Genomic DNA, 16,609 nt, shown 5'->3' with positions numbered 1-16,609 from the left:
AAAAAAATTAATTTTTTTTAAAACGGTTTTTAAAATTGATTGCTTGTTACAGCCTGGATTCGGTTTGAAGATTTAAATAGAGGGAAATCAACAAAGGAAGAAATTGCTGTTACAAGCAAAGCACACCGTTTGACCAACCCTAGTACACGTACTTTTTTAATAACTGTAATTCTTCTTTCTAAGAAGGCACTAGAATTTACTCCCGCCTTCCACAGTGCCTCTATATAAGGGCCGTTGCAAGAATGAAGTAATGAAAAAAGAGGTATTTTTCTGTCCTTTTAAGCAAGTCCTTTTTCTCTCCTTATTCCTTTCGTCTGGTTCACCGACCTTCTCTCATTCTGTTAGTCGTCTTCTCTAAATTCTTAGTCCTGCTCCATCGCCGCAACAAGAAGAGGGACATGCGTTCTCTCTGGATCCAACGCATCAATGCTGGCACCCGCCAACATGGTGTTAGTCTTTTTTCTTTTTAACGCATCTTGTTGGTGGGTTTTTCTTCTGTCATTGAATGGTATTTCTTTTATGGGGCTGGTGTGTTTTTGTGAATTCATGATTTTTCTTTGTTTAGTTGTGTTTTTCTTGATTTACTTACTGATTGGCAGTCTGCATTGGAAACAATGAGATGGAAATGTTAGAAAATGTAGGACTTGATCTGCCCTTTTTTATATATATATAAAAATTGATGTTTTGAGGCTTTTAACTGCGAACTCAGATGAATTCTAGTCTCTCTTTTATTTTTCTGCTGACAAATTTTGGAATAGAAATAGAAGTTTCTATCTTGATGTTTTCTTTTCGGATATGTGTTGAAAGGACAAGGTTTGGTGTTTCGAAGGCTTAATCTTGGCTGATAAGTGTTGGTTGGGAAGTAATAAATGGGAAATTTGTTGTCATGGTGGATCAGTAATTTGCGTTGGTAGATATCATTTCTAATGATAAAGGAGAAGAGTTTGTAAATTAAGATTTGGCTTATGTAGAACCTTCTAATTTCTGTGGTTTAGAGCAATTTTTTCTTTTGTTGATGAGGGAGTTGAAAGTGCAGTGAAGCATATATAAGAGAAGTGGTTTTGGAGAAAATTTGAGCCTTAAGGACTCTGCTTTTCTAGTGGTTGATGTGGCAGCTACTACATGTAGGTAATAGGGGGCATGATGGCTCCCTTTGGCTTTGGATGAAGTTGTCCAAACATGCATGCTGAACTGCATATTTGTTTTTTTTTTTTTTTTGTGTGCAAGGCTCATCACAATGGGAAATGCTGTTGCTTATCGTGTTTTGCCGGACTTTTTTTATCACTTGTGTTTGACATGTTCCATGTTCTCTTATGAACTTGTTGCTATGTTTTCTCCTGTATATATTGTTTTTCCATGCGTTAGTGGTTATTAGAACAAGCAAACCTCTATGTGAAAGAAATTCCTTTATCAGATTTGAATTTCAACATTGGAACTGGTGGCTTGTTATTGTGTCAATTTTAGCACATGTTGGATGATTCTGTTTTCAGGGCATGGAACTTTGAAATATTTTACCATTCATTGATGTGGGAACTGGGAAGGGAGATGAAGTGACCTAATTGTTTGAGAAAGCTTAGCACTTTCCGGAGTAACAGGATTTGTAGGGATGCTGAGTTTTATAGAATGCAGTACTTTGCTTGGGGCATGTCCTGTTGTGCCTTGATGGTAGAACATTACTTGGAATTGGATTATTTGAAAAGCTTAGGAGTTTGAGAAAATCTGGTGGAAAATCATCATGCAAATGTCAGTAGTTACACTGATCTCTATGGCATGAGTTGGTTTGCAATTATGAAGTACTAAAGAAAACCAACAAATGTGAAGTTTTTTTCTGAAAGAAGGGAGGGGGAGAATCCTGGTTTCTTTTAATCTACTTTTGCTAGATTTTGACTTTCTTTTCTTATAAATAGAACAAAAACTGGGAAAAACTGAGGTATAATTGACTTCTTTATCATTTTGGAGCACATTGTTGTATGTTTGGGTAGTGCAACTTGAATATTTTCCTCATAATGAAACTTCTCCATGGTGGGATACTGACCTTTGGCATCTTCTGCTGCTCTGTTATCACTATCAGTTTAATTATGGTAATTTCATGCATGGACTGCGGAAGGAGAATTTTCATCTGAACAGAAAAGTCTTATCAGAGAAATCCATGCACGAACCATATAGTTTCAAGGCCCTGGTAGACATTTCCCGCAACACCTTTCCTGGAAACAAAAATGTGGTGCATCGTCCCAGGAAAGTGGACATTTCTTCTGTTAATGTGTAGTTCTTTAATTGGGTACCTTGGTAATTCGCTCTTTTTATAGCCCTTCAGAGCTTGTCTGAAACAAAAGCTTTAAATAGGTAGCTTTGTATTTCCTGGGGTAGTTTAGACCTCCCTGTCTCTGGATATATGGATGAATGAAAACAGCTAGCCATTCTGAAGAAATAGAAGTGATATCTGGCCAGTTACATTTCAATATTTAAGGATGCACAATGAAGTGAAGAAACATGAGAAATTCTTCAATTTTCAAAATGAAGAATAATTTTACTTTCATGAGAAAGAAACTAATCATCTTAGAAATTTTCTCCCCTGCTGTAACTCTGTTATGTTTCTATAGCATTTCGAATTTACTTGCATTGTTTGATTTTGTATCATTGATCTCCACTTCATGCACTCTAATGTATTGATGACAGCTTGAACAGGTTTGGGCACTTATAAATTCTGTTTTTTGAGGATCTATTAATTGGCTTGCCCAAACTTTGAAATTACTGACAGTGGAGTGTCATGAAGCTAAATCGATATATAGAGATTAACTTTATAAATTCTTCTCTGAATTTGATCTTATTTGTGAAAAAATGGCATTGAATGATCTCTCTATATCATTCTAAGAGACATCCTCATATGTGGAGGTCCCCGAGGTCTGCAGTCTCTTAAGACAGCTCCTGCTTGAAGAATTTGCAAGGTTTAACCAAGAGCTCAATGTGAAGAGTGAAACACTACAGGGCATTTCAGTTTGATTATTAATGCTGCAGTATATAGGTACTGCGTTTGCATGACAACATGGTGAAGGTGTATTAAGAGGTTAAGCCTAACCATGATGATCACAAGTTCATATTCTGTATGTTAACACTGGACAGGAAGATTACTAGTCCAAAAACAAGGAATCGTTCATTGCTGAGAACATAGGAATCGTGAACGACAGTTGCATTTACCTTTTGTAGCCCACTGTCCAAGAGCTGATACGATATAATATTTGGACATCCGACTCCCGGAGCCCATCCTACTTGAGTTCACTACGGGGAAACAAAAAGGAAATGAAGATTAATATAGTTGTTATTCCATTAGTGTTATTTTGTTCACAAGGGATTCTTGCAGGCTAATTTCCAGAATCCATCCTTTGTTTAAGCAGATTTAGCTTGAGTTGCACTCCGCTATGCGGGCATCGAGTTCGTATAATCTGTGAGTGAATTGCATGCACGCATTGGCAAAGTTGACTAATAAAGCAGACGCAGTAGCACAGAGAGGTAGAAAGAAAGATTTGCTGTATGGATTACCAAAGGTAATCAAATGGCTAGCATTTCTGAGACAATAAACCACTTGCAAATCAAATTAACCGAAACGCCACTTACATGAGTGCAATGAAGGGCTTATTTTACTCATTTTTTAGAAGCTTTATCTTCAGTTTCATCAATTGATCACCAGACAGTAGCGTTTCAGAATTTCCATGCTGCGACTGATAATTCTCCACAGCCAAGGGTAGTAGCTCAACAAGCTGGGAGGGAAAAAGAACATGGATTTTGTAATAGATGTCGGATAAAAAACAAGAGACTCAAATTGGCAGATGATCTTTCTTCGACAGAACCTGCATGATTGCCAAGGCCAACTCATATTTTTTTAACAGGAGGGGAGGTGTGTAATCTAGCAACTGTGATAAAAGAAGGCGTCAGAAAAATGATTGTTTACCTCAATAATTTCGAAGCTCATTTGTATTACTCTAGCATATCTTGCAATTCTCAATATGCGATTGCAGACATCCGCATTAGAGAATGAATCAACGCGAAGAAATTTGATAGTTACATCTTGTAGAGACATTAAATCCCGCGGTAGAACTTTGAAGAATATGCTTTCTCGCCACCACGAAGTAGAATCTAACTTCATTGACAAAGCTTGAAGATGTTCAGCTGAAACAGTAACATGAAAAAGGGTGCTAAACCCTGAACTAAGAGAGGCTCTGTGGACGTGGAGATCCAACGGGTACTCGAAGTTGCATCGACTTATCTCCAGATTTTTCATAGATGGACATTTGATGGTAACATGAAATCTTCGTAGCACAACACATTCAAGGATTGCTATATTTTCAAGTGATGGACAAGCGATCGAAACAAAGTCATTGCATCCAAAGTAGAATGACTGATAATTAGCTGCAGACAAAGGCAATGCCAACAGCTTCTTCTGTTCACTCAAGTGACATTTAATGTCAAGCTCTTGAAGCTTGCACCTGAAATCATTTAATGCCGACTTTCAAAATGATTCAAAAGGAGAATCAGTTTTTTTTTTGGGATTGTGGTAACTATAATGGCTTAAAGTATTTTTTATTTAAAAATATATTAAAATAATATTTTTAAAAAAAATTATTTTTGATATAATATATCAAAATGATCCAAAAACCAAAAAAGATATTTTTAATAAAAAAATTTAAAACTTTTAGGAACATGGTTTGTACCGAATTCTCAAATAGCCTCTACACCATTATAAGTTGAAGTTTCTCTTCACGTGTATAATTGGTACATGCTTACAAGTGTCATAAATAAATTGATTCAGTAAATATAAAAAAGACTACTTTCAAGAAAAAAAATAAAAAAATTTAATTAAAAAAACACTTTGAAAATACAAAAAATAAAATAGGAAGAGAATATTTTAAGTGACAATTTGTGTTAACAAACTTGTTTGAAACAAATAGAATGTAAATAACTTAAAAACTAAAATACATGAGGTGAATATTGTGTAACTAACACTATATAAAACACTATGGATGGCATTATTTATTTTTTAACAATTTATTTTGGTCATCAAATTTTTATTTTAGACGATTTGATTATAACTTAAAGCTAATTGCTTTTGATTTCTTAGTTAAAGATGGAATTGAAAAAATAGAGATTGAAATGAAAAAATAAAAACCAAACATGAGTTAGAAGTTTTGAGAAATATATATTTTGATCCTCTAATTTTAAAAATAACAAAAATTATACGATTTTAATACCTCAATGTTATTCAAATTTAATTTTGATATAAAAATTTATTTTTGTTATTTTTTATTTCTTAATTAAAAGAGGAGAGAGAGAGGTCGCTGAATTTCGGTGGTATAAAAAGAAATATTGTTGATATCAATTTAGACCACTAAAACAATCAATTTTTATATTAAATAATTTTATTTGATGATGAGAATTTATATTAAATATTTTTATTTTTAAAATTTATAAAAAATAGATTTACACTCGGTTTGAATTCTGAGCGAATTAGACTGTGTCATTGTGGGTCATTCTGAGCAAATCTGAGACCTTTCACTGCTGGCCCATTCTCAATGGCGTACTAATAATGATCTGTTAAAGAGGCTTCATTGGGGGTCGATCCTGAGTCAATCTCTCTCTGTCCTTGAGAATGAAAAATCCCATTGTTATTATCTGCAAGTTAATCCCATGTCTGCATGTGCCCAGTTGACTCTCAGAACACAGACACTGGACTGGATACACCTTCCTGCATCAAAAAAAAAAAACCCATAATATTCCATGGGAGGAAGTGGGAATGCTGAGATACAATGTCTGCAAAGTGAATGATGTCAATGCCATTACATTCCTTTACAAAACATCTGTGAATTGTTATTTTTTCAAGCCATTTTTATCTTGCAGAATTCAGATTTTAATAATATTATTTTAATATACTGATGTTAAAAATAATTTTTAAAAATTAAAAAATATTATTTTAACAAAATTGTTGGTTAACTTAGAGTGAGAAACAGAGAACATTGTTGGCCTCCTTAAAATTATTTAGAAAAAGAAATTCAAACTCAGTTGACATGTAAATTGATTCAAAAATAGTTGAAACAACAAAAACAAACTAAATTTAGGAATCTAAATTACATAATAGCTTATGATTTAAGGTTTGAATTATAAGAACTGTCATAAGAAATTAATATTTAACAAATGTTTTAGTTCAAATATATCTGGATAGTCTACTTAAAAGAAAAGGAGATTGAGTTTCAAATGTAAAGATATATTTACTATAAAGCATTTTTTTTTGTTTCAATGAAATATTCAACCCTAATATCCTCTTATTTCATAGAAAAAATAACTCGAGTGCACTCGAATTATGAGATAAGAATAATCTCATAAAAAATTAAAATAAATCACGAAACCAAATTTTCAATTAATAAAATATTGAAAGATGAAATTGAAAAATAATTAATAAAAAAATAAAAAAACTCGAGTCAACTAAATTAACCTCCTGCTGTCTAGATCATAAAACTGAGATTACCTCATAAAAATAAATTATAAGACTCAATGCTCAATAAATTTAATATTAAAAGATGTAAGTGAAATTGAAAAAAATATATAATTTAAAAAAAATAATAAAATTATTCCAATAAATGGTGTTCTAAAAGGAGGGAAATAGTAAAATTCTGTTTTTTTTTTATTTTAATTAATTAAGATATATAGTTGTGAATTATTCTTCTACGTAATCCAAAATCATTTAACTTGAAAAATATATTATCCCTAGTTATCAAATACAAGTCCAACCCATTTCCTGGACAAAAACCTACAAAGTACACACAAACCAAGGTTATCAATTTTGTTCTGTTTTGTCTGGAATGGTCGAAACATTCCATACCAATTCAAAAAACGGAACAAAACAGAACAAATTTCATCTCATTTTAAATCTCGGTTCGTTCCGAATTTTTCGGCTAAATTCCGCCCGGAACGTTCCTGTTTCATTCCACATGTTCCATTCCGCTCTTGAAAAGCCATTAAATCAAATTGAACATTGTTCAATTTAATTAATTAAACCACTCAATTATAAAAAGCTCTTTTTCATTACTATTTTCAATAACAATGATATTAATAATAATATTGAAAATTATTATTACTATTTTCATTAACAATGATATTAATTTTTTAAAATTAGATTTATCACTAATATATATATTTTATATTCATGTTGTTTTTTTCATGTTTATACTTTGTAGGAATTTGAGTAAAATAAGGGATGCTTTAGATTCCATTAGCTTTGATAACATTGACCTAACTTTATATTTAAAATATTTGTGTTAAAACATTTTACTTTCATAATATTTTGATATTTTGTTTAAGTTGAATTACTTTAAGTTAAAGATATATTTAATCTTGACCATTTAGAAATATTTTAAATTTTAAAATTATATTTGTTTGGCATTGTGTTTGTATTGCATAATTTATAATTAATTTATATTGAATTTGAATTATGTTTGTTGAATATATATATATATGAACAGTACAATCTCCGAAACTGAAACATTTCATTCCAATTGAAAAAATGAAATACCTACCGAAACAGAATTGACAACCTTGACACAAACACACAACCTATCCCTTATTATTATTATTAATATTATTATTATGAATAAAAACTCTTAATAAATTAAATATTTTTCTTAAATCTCCATGTTCTAAATTAGCGGTGATTATTTTCGGTTCAGTTCAATTTTTATAAAAAAAATAACCAAACTGAAATTAATTTTAAAAAAACAAATCGAAACCGGTTCAAACCGGCCAGTTTTGGTTCGGTTTTTTAGAACAAAAACAGGTTCAAACCGGTTTGACTCGGTTTTTTTAGTTTGGCTTAGTTTTGGCTCCATTTATTTCTGATTTGGCTTGGTTTTTTTGATTTGGCTTGGTTTTTTCAGTTTGGATTCGGTTCGGTTTTTTCAAAATTTTAATCGGTGTTTTTTTACGATTTGATTTTTTAAATTAATTTGTTTTATCTAATTTTCTTAATTTTTCCGTTTTTTTCTCGCCTCTATCCCAAATCAACTAATCATTATTATAAAAAAGGTTATTTTTCTACATCCTTATCTTTTATATTTCTGTACCAAAATTACTTACAAATTACAATATCTTACAAATCTAAAAAGAAACGAGAGAGAGCCACTAATCCACATTGAATCTTTTCTATAGTAATAAAAGATTACACTGGAAAAGTTTAAGTGATAGGATCAAAGTATAATATTTAATATCTAATTTAACGCTGCATATCTGTTCTTGCCGCGTTAGGCATTCAACACGTATAACAGTGTATAACAAATGCTAACACGTGACCCAATCCCAGCTTCTACTCCCTAGATCACCACCGCCATCTCCGGTGCACCGCCACACCATGGACCCCCAGCCACTGCCACAACCACAACCTCAACCTCAACCACCAGCTACCACACCAAAACTTCGCCTAATGTGCAGTTACGGTGGCCAAATAATCCCACAACCCCACACCAAATCCCTCTTCTATTCAGGTGGTGACACCCGCCTCATCTCCATCCCCACCGGTACGAGCACCGGCACCGCCACCACAAACACCACCGCCAACGGTCTCACACTCTCATCCTTAATCACTCACTTATCTACAACTCTGAAAATAACTACGCCAATCACTCTGAAATACCAACTTCCACATCACAATCTTGATTCTCTCATTTCGCTTTCTACCGATGAAGATGTCCTTATCATGCTTGATGAGCACCAAAACAACCGTACACCTTCACGTATTAGATTATTTGTGTTTCCAACCAAACCCTTTTTGAGTCAGCCCGAGTTGAAGGCTACAACTCAGTTAAATCACCCGAAGACTGAGACTTGGTTTGTTGATGCATTGAAGAATGCAAAGATTGTGCATCTTGAGGGTAATGGTAATAATGGTGGTGGGTTCTGTGGTGCTGAGTCCATGGTTTTGGAAACTTCTTCTTCTTTTGGGTCTTCTTCGTCTTCGGTTTCGTTGTCTAATTTGGGTGTTAAAGGTGGTTTTGTTGAGGATAATGGAACTAGTTTGGTGGATAATAAGGTTAAATTGCCTACCCCAGAAGGAGTTTCTAGGTATTTGTTTTTTATAAAAGTTTCGATTTTTATGTTCTCTTTTGAGTTTTAAGGTTAGTTTTGCATTTGTTGTTGGATGATTTTGAAAAGTATGGAAATCGAGATTCTTAGGATGTTAAAAGTTCTGTTCTTCTTAATGGAAATGTAGTTAAGTTAGATGATTGCATCGTTGATTGCTATATAGTCGATTACTTGGTATTATGTAGTAAGTGTTTTATTTTTATGTTTCGGGAATGAGTTTCTTCAATCTGTCAATTATCTGTTTTTTGGAAAATTTTGAAAAGAATGCAAATGTTGTCTTTTTGTGGTAAAGTTATTTTCTTTTGATGGTGATTAATATAATCTGTTGTTAATTGTTAGTAGTTTTTAGTTTTGAATGTTTTATCTTGTGTACGAGTTTCCAAGGTTTGCTGTTCTTTTTTTTAATTAACATCTTTAAAGGGAGTAAAATTGGATATTTTAGAGGTTAAAGTTATGTTCATTTGGGTGTAAATGAATGTAATGGTTGTTGTAACTTTGGTTATTGCAGTGATCATGGTCTGGGAACTGCGGTTTGTCAGGATTCACAGTTTGTGACGTATCAAGATCCAGTTGGGGCTGTGACTTCAGTGGAGAGTAAAGCTTCTCTTATAAATCCATTTGAATCAGAGAGTAAAATCCCTGATCCTCCTCCTCCCATGGGGGTTGAGATGCATAAAACAGTTCCTGTTTCTGGATATCCAGTGTCTTTACAATATGATCAGCCACAACAACTGCAATTCATTCAAACAGGTGGCCCCCATTATATACCCCAGGACTCAAGTGGTATAGCGCCATTGTCTTCTTACTATGTGATGAGTTCTCCAGTGCCTCGGCAGCAGCTTTATTATCAGACCAACCAACCTCAGCCGATATACCTAGTGCCTGTTGCGCAGCCACACAATTTACCCGAGCAAAGAGGTTTGATGAACACTGTAACTGTTGCTTCTAGGTGTCCTCCAGTGCATCATCATGATTCTACCATGCTCCCTGCTCAAGTGGCTTACCCTGTAGCTGATTTAACCTCACAAGTTTATAGAACAATCCCAAGAACAAGTTCGCCTGTTACTGTACCTTGTAATGAAAATAAGCAACAATGTGGAGGACCTCCTCAAATGAATCACCAATCCCAGCCTTTATGTGCTGCTTCCAAGGAGAGTGGTAACTATAGTAAACAAATTGATAATGATCATGTTCATGCCCAAATATACAAGTCTCAGCCTCCGCCTCCGCCTCCGACTTCTCAGTATCAAACCATGACCCCTGCCACAACAATCTTGTTATCAGAGGCTATTGCACGGTTAAATACAGATAGCATTAAGCAGCAACAGCCAAGAATACCAAGCCATGATGAGCATAATCTATAGTAAAACAACATGGGGACAACTGTTTTTGGTGACTTGGATTTTCCTTCATGGATTCTAAGTTTTGGTAGTATAATATTTTATTAACCTGTAATAGAAGTGATGATCCAATCTTCTTACCCTTTTTGTAATATTTCCTTGTTTGTATGATGGTAATATTGTTGTTTGAAATTAGGTGCTTAAGGTTATAGAACTAAATCCATACAATAATATTCTACGCTTGAACAATCAGTGTATCTGTTTATTTAAAATTTAATCATACTTTTATCTTTTCTGTCGGTTTTATCATACAAAAATTTAATCATGTTGGTTAATTTGTCGTTGTTCTTTAATTCTTTGAAACAAGGGAACTAGATTTTTATTTTCTTGTGATGAAATTCAGTTTCCGGTGTGTGTTTGCGCTCTTGTATAGAGGTTATTCCTTGGTTCTCAATAAATCAGCTCAAATTCTTTAGCTACAAGCATGGCTATGCTTTTTATTCGTATTATTCATTCGTTGTTTGGTGGGATTCGTGAATGCAAAGTCTTGGAACATGTCATGCATTTTGACCATCACTGCAATAATGCCAGCGTTTGAGCAGTGTAGATCAAAATTTTCACCTTACTAAGGATGTTGTTGAAGGTTATATGGATAGAACTAAACCCCATCGTTGTGCTTTAGAGGAATTTCGTTTCAGTTTCCATTGTTTCAATGTGGTATACTGCCCGTTAATAGTTGTTTCATTTCTTCACTGCCTTAAAGATAAGCATGTTTGCCGTATTTTCTAGGAATGTTTTTTTTTAAGAAATGCAGCACTTCTACTTCATTGAATGCAATTCTTGGTGATTAGTGCTAAGCATGCAAGTGTTTCAAAAAATTTTTCTCTAGCGGTCCCATTTTGAGGATGGTTATCATTCATTTATGCTTATTACAAACACATTTCAGATTACCCTCCGATGATCCTTGTCATATTTTGCAGGTTTTCTTATCTTAAACATGATTGTATGCTAAAGTTCCATTACTTGTTTGCAGAAATTATGTGCTTCTCTAGATTGGAATCAAGGCTGTTTAACTTCAATCGAAACCCAGTTCAATTACTGACTCCAGATAGTTTAATGACACTTTTCACCTTTTAAAGCGTAGAAATAGATGGCATGTTTTTGTTGAGACGCGGATAGGGTAATAGGAGGAAGAAATTCCAGTAATTAGGATTTAGGAGTACAAACCACAATGTAACAAAATCATGGAGAGTAATAATAAAAATTCTGTACGAATTATTTAATTTAACACAACAAATACTGCAAGATTCAGATGTACATGGTGGTGAATAGGAGCTCAATGTAAGACAACATCCAAACAGGAGGAGAAATATTTGTGGCAAATTAGTAGTTCAATCCTTAGGAACAACGCACCCATTGATTTGATTTTTCTGAGGAGGGTGTATAGATTAATTTCCCTCGATGAAAACTGATTTTAAGTCGATGTGACCAATCTTTCCAGATTTTCACTCACATTCTTCATGGAGGGTCTCTTGTCAGGGCTCGCATGAACACAGGCTAGAGCAATCTTAAGTACTGCAATCATCTCATGTTCCTTGTCCGAATCACGAGCTAAGAAGGGATCTAGTACTTCGGATGGTGGCTTCACTTCAATGCTAAGCTGAATCCATCGGACTAGATCCATTCCTGACAGACTCATCTGCATAATTGGTGACTTCCCAGAAATGATCTCCAATAGAATTACCCCAAATGAGTAAACATCCCATTTCTGTGATGGTTTCATGACTTTTGAGGACTCGGGAGCTTCATAACAAGACCCCGACATGCTTGAATGTGTAGGTGTCAAAGCATATGGAGAACCCTGTTGTGGTGTTCCGCTTGGCATTTGTTCCCCTTGAACTGGTATGGATTCTTCACTTGTATAAGCAAAGCAGTTGAGTCCGAAATCGGAGATGTGGGGCTCCATGTTCTCCCCGAGCAGTATATTGCTAGTCTTTAAATTTCCATGGACATACCTTTTGGGACTGCATTCATGTAGAAAAGCTAGACCCTTTCCTAATCCTTTCATGATTCTAAGTCGAATGGACCATGAAAGAGGTTTAAAGTATGTCATTCCTGTTCTTCCTGGACATATTTTGAAGAAAGATTAAGAGAAGTTAAAAAGAGATTCAAAGCAGTTAATGTGACAATTGATTGTGATTTTTCATGGAAAACAACATTATCAAGTTAAAAAGAGATTCAAAGCAGTTAACGTGACAATTGATTGTGATTTTTCATGGAAAACAACATTATCAACATGGTAGCTAACTAGTTTTTTTTTAGTTTCTTACATGAGGAGTCGGGCTGGTACTTACCATGAATTGCAGTGGCAAGGTCACCATTGGGCACGTAATCATAGATAAGCAACTTCTCGTTGATGCACCAGCAATAAGCTAGAAGGCTGACAATGTTTGGATGTCTAATTTTTCCTATTGCTTCAACTGCAGTTTGAAACTCTCTGAACCTCTGAGAACCTCCATCTTCCAGTCTCCTCACTGCCACAGTTAGCCCCTTTTCAAGAACAACTTTATAGACAATCCCTATACCGCTCTTTCCAACCAGAAAAGCAGATGCTTTCAGAAGTTGTTCAAGATCAAAACTGACCTTTGAGTCTAATGGGACAAAGGTGTATTGTTCCATAGTTTCTGATAGAGATTCCAAGTCTGCTGTTCTGAAGCAGAACATATCCTTTCTAACCATTGACTTTTCTTCAAAACTACGGCCCTGAGTACGTGTGCTTTCTTTACAACCATAAACCTTCTTGTACCAGTAACAGAAAGATAACGCTACTAGGCAAATTCCTACCATTGTGCTGGCAACAGATGCGATCACGACCCAGCACCATTTTCCTCTCCCTGGCTTGCCTGAGCTGTCTCCTACTGCTAAGGGCTTAGGATCAATATTTGGATGGGAAGTGCTTGAAGGACATTGATTTTTCAGAGGAGGCCCACAGAGAAGAGGGTTGCCAATAAAAGCAGTTGGACCTACATTCACCAGAGCATCAGTTTGTGGTATTGCACCGCTAAGATTGTTGTAGGTGAGATTGATATAAACTAACTCAGGAAGATTTCCTAAGCTTGCTGGAATAGGGCCATCGAAAAGATTGTGAGATAGATCAAGCACTCCTCGCAAGCTTGACAAGTTGCCTAGGCTGCCAGGGATCAAACCCCTGAAGCTGTTATGTGATAGATTCAGTGTCTGAAGCATAACCAAATTGTTACCTAACTCATCTGGTAGAAAGCCGGTGAAAATGTTTCGACTGAGTACAAGATTTTTCAGTCTCTTGCATTGAATAAGATATGAAGGTAATGACCCATTGAAAGAATTTTGAGAAAGATCTAGGGTCTGTAGGTACTTGAGGTTCCTTATCTCTTCAGGAACTGTCCCTGAAAATGAGTTTCCTGAGAGTATCAAGGATTTTAACCCTGCTGCATTAAAGAGCTCGACTGGCAAGCTTCCAGAGAGGTAGTTACTCCTGAGATTAACATGACTCAAGGCAACAAGCTTACCAGTATCAAGTTGCAGCATCCCAGCTAGTCCTTTGTTTGGAAGCCTGAGAAAAAAGACCTTCTCTTCTCTGCATGTAACTCCATACCACGAACACGGGTTCGCATCTGATGAGTTCCAGTTGTCCAGACTGCGAGCTGTGGAGTCTTCTATTGATTGCTTGAAGGATAGAAGAGCAAGACCTTCATCATTAACAGAACCAGCAAAAGTAATATAGTGGACAATAAAGAAAACTAGAGAAACAAATTGCAGAACCATCTCTACATAAAGGCAAATGTGGAATGGAGTTCAAAGGAGAAATGTCTGTGGTTGTGGGATCATCGTGTGAGCTCAAGGAGATCATATACGGAAAGAAAAGAGAGGCTCTTTACTGCTTTAGTGCTTTGTGTTTGCTGCTGGACCTTATATGACCCTGTAAGGAAGTAGCCACTGTAGTTGAAGTGCAGACTGGGAGAAACCGGTCAATGCAGCCCTGCTGTGTCCTAGTATTGAAGTTAAAAACCAAAACATGTGCCCACCACATTTGCTTTCTCTAAACGCAAAACTTTAAGTTTGAATTATTGCTAGACAACATTAATCGAATAGGCCTTATTTGTAGCATGCTTTCAATACCAGAATTATACTTGCAGACAATTCATCATGGTTACTCATTACCTGTCAAAAAACCATGACCAGTCAAGTTGTTGGTGTTTTCTAATCTTTAACATCTTCGAAGCTGATGGGGCAAGCTGTGGTTTGAATTCCTTAAACATCAGTGAGGTTGACACTTACAAACTATTTGTCTACGAATCCAGTTCTTAGCGTGATTGATGGCGTTATTAGGTGCATAAAAAAGCCACTTGATGGGCAAACCAGTATAATTTGGTAAGACGGTTTGACTTTCAAGCTATACAGGGTTGGTTGGTTTTGTCTTGCTGTGACCGGTGGAGGAAAGAAGTTTTTTATGACTTCCCCAGCGAGGGTTGGCGTCCATTGCCGGCTGGGCTGTCTCCTTGAGAACCGAAAGAAAAGGTCCGCACACGTTTCGGCGATACTGAGAAAGTTTGGGGTCCAGTAGAGGTCAGATCAAACTTTGGACTGGATTTCGCTTCATATCAACTTATCATTAAATTGGTTACAGACTACTATCCTTATACCCGCGATTTCCATGGGACAGAACTATATATATATATATATAAAGAAATGATATTCAATTACTGAAATGGAATAAAAAAAATATAAAAAAATAATTTTGATACACCCGAGTTAACATAACAAACTTATAATCACGATAATCAGAGTCGAGCCAACTCTGGATATCCCACCAAACTCGCGGTCCAAATCATAAGAATGAAATAACCTGATAAAAAAATTATAAAAGCCCCTTTCTTTAGAAAAATAAATAAATAAATAAATACATTTTAAACCCGTTACCTGGGTCATTAGAACAGAAGCACCTAATATGAAAAAAATCATGAAATTCAATTTTTAATCAATCAAATATTAAAGAATTAAATTGAAAAAAAATCAATTATATAAAAGGATTAAAAAAATATCCATTCAAAGAATGGTGATCAAAATTAAAAAACAAAATAAATTTTATATTTGATTGAACGTTGAAATTAAAAAGAATAATCAAAAGAATAAGGATCAAAATTGACATAAAAAATAAAAATAATGTTTTGATTGAAGAGTGAAATTAAAAAAAAATAATAACTTTTACAAAAGATCCAAGAAAAAAATTAGAAATCAAAACAATGAGGACCAAATTGAAAAATATAATACAATCAATTGGAATTGTAGGATGAAATTGAAAACCAATAAAACTCTTACAAAAGGGCCAAGAAACAAAATTAAAAATCCAAAGAATGAGGACCAAATTGGAGTATACAAAGTTTGGTAAATTGGGATTGAATGATAAAATTGAAAACAAATAAAACTTTTACAAAAGAGCCAAGATCAAATATTAAAAATTAAAAGAATAAGAAAAATAGTTGAATACCAACAACAAAGAGGATCAAACTATAATTTTTAGGGGAGGAGAGAGAAAATAAAAGAAAAAAAAGAAAAAAAAACCTACCAGCGACAAACTAGATCATCATCGGCGACGCGTGCCGCATTAAAAGAAAGAGGATATGGTGGTGCTTTCAAAACATGACCAAAATGCATTTTTGGACATTGGAAGGATCCTTGCTCACCTTTTTTGTTTTTATATATTTAGACAAATACAAAAATACCCACTATCTGACATGTTAAAATTAAAATAAAAATCTTTGGGAAAAGATGAAAATACCCTTTAAGATCAATTTTAGTTTTCTTGACATCTAATGAAATTTTGATTGTTTCACTATATTTTTTATTTTTTATATTTTTCCAAACTCATAATTTTCCTTTATCTTATATGATAATAATGAAAAAACTAATTTGAAAGTACAAAATTGCCCTTGATGCCAATATAGAAAATTTTGCCTTGAAATGTATCTAAGTCTTTTCACTATATTTTTGAAATGAGCAAAAGTATAATGATTCCTGATCAATTTGAAAATGACTAATACGTCAGGTGAAAAGATTTTAATGACCTATAATAGCTAGTAGTTATAAGCTTTTTTTTTTTTTTTCCGGAG

The 16,609-nt window shown here is 34.4% G+C and overlaps 2 protein-coding genes and 1 long non-coding RNA gene across 3 annotated transcripts; 2 read left to right on the top strand and 1 right to left on the bottom strand.

Moving 5' to 3' along the window:
- Positions 1–121: 121 nt before the first annotated feature.
- On the top strand, positions 122–3,652 carry LOC133699531 (uncharacterized). The gene is made up of 2 exons (XR_009843291.1): positions 122–482; positions 1,491–3,652. It is a non-coding gene; the product is annotated as an uncharacterized LOC133699531 (long non-coding RNA).
- A 4,594-nt stretch (positions 3,653–8,246) lies between these two features.
- Positions 8,247–10,755, top strand: LOC133698902 (protein PAL OF QUIRKY-like). Its single transcript, XM_062122009.1, has 2 exons — positions 8,247–9,099; positions 9,629–10,755. Exons 1-2 carry the CDS (start codon positions 8,390–8,392, stop codon positions 10,482–10,484), a joined length of 1,566 nt encoding a protein of 521 aa, XP_061977993.1. The 5' UTR covers positions 8,247–8,389; the 3' UTR covers positions 10,485–10,755.
- Positions 10,756–11,694: 939 nt separating this feature from the next.
- LOC133698976 (receptor protein kinase-like protein ZAR1) lies at positions 11,695–14,721 on the bottom strand. The gene is made up of 2 exons (XM_062122086.1): positions 12,815–14,721; positions 11,695–12,584 (listed from the first exon to the last, which is right to left on the bottom strand). The coding sequence occupies exons 1-2, from the start codon at positions 14,262–14,264 to the stop codon at positions 11,935–11,937; spliced, it is 2,100 nt and encodes a 699-aa protein (XP_061978070.1). The 5' UTR covers positions 14,265–14,721; the 3' UTR covers positions 11,695–11,934.
- Positions 14,722–16,609: the final 1,888 nt, after the last annotated feature.

This window comes from Populus nigra, chromosome 7, assembly GCF_951802175.1.
Source record: "Populus nigra chromosome 7, ddPopNigr1.1, whole genome shotgun sequence".
Classification (NCBI taxonomy): domain Eukaryota; kingdom Viridiplantae; phylum Streptophyta; class Magnoliopsida; order Malpighiales; family Salicaceae; genus Populus; species Populus nigra.
The sequence above is the reverse complement of the archived record's forward strand: the minus strand, read 5'-3'. Positions and strand labels throughout refer to the sequence as shown.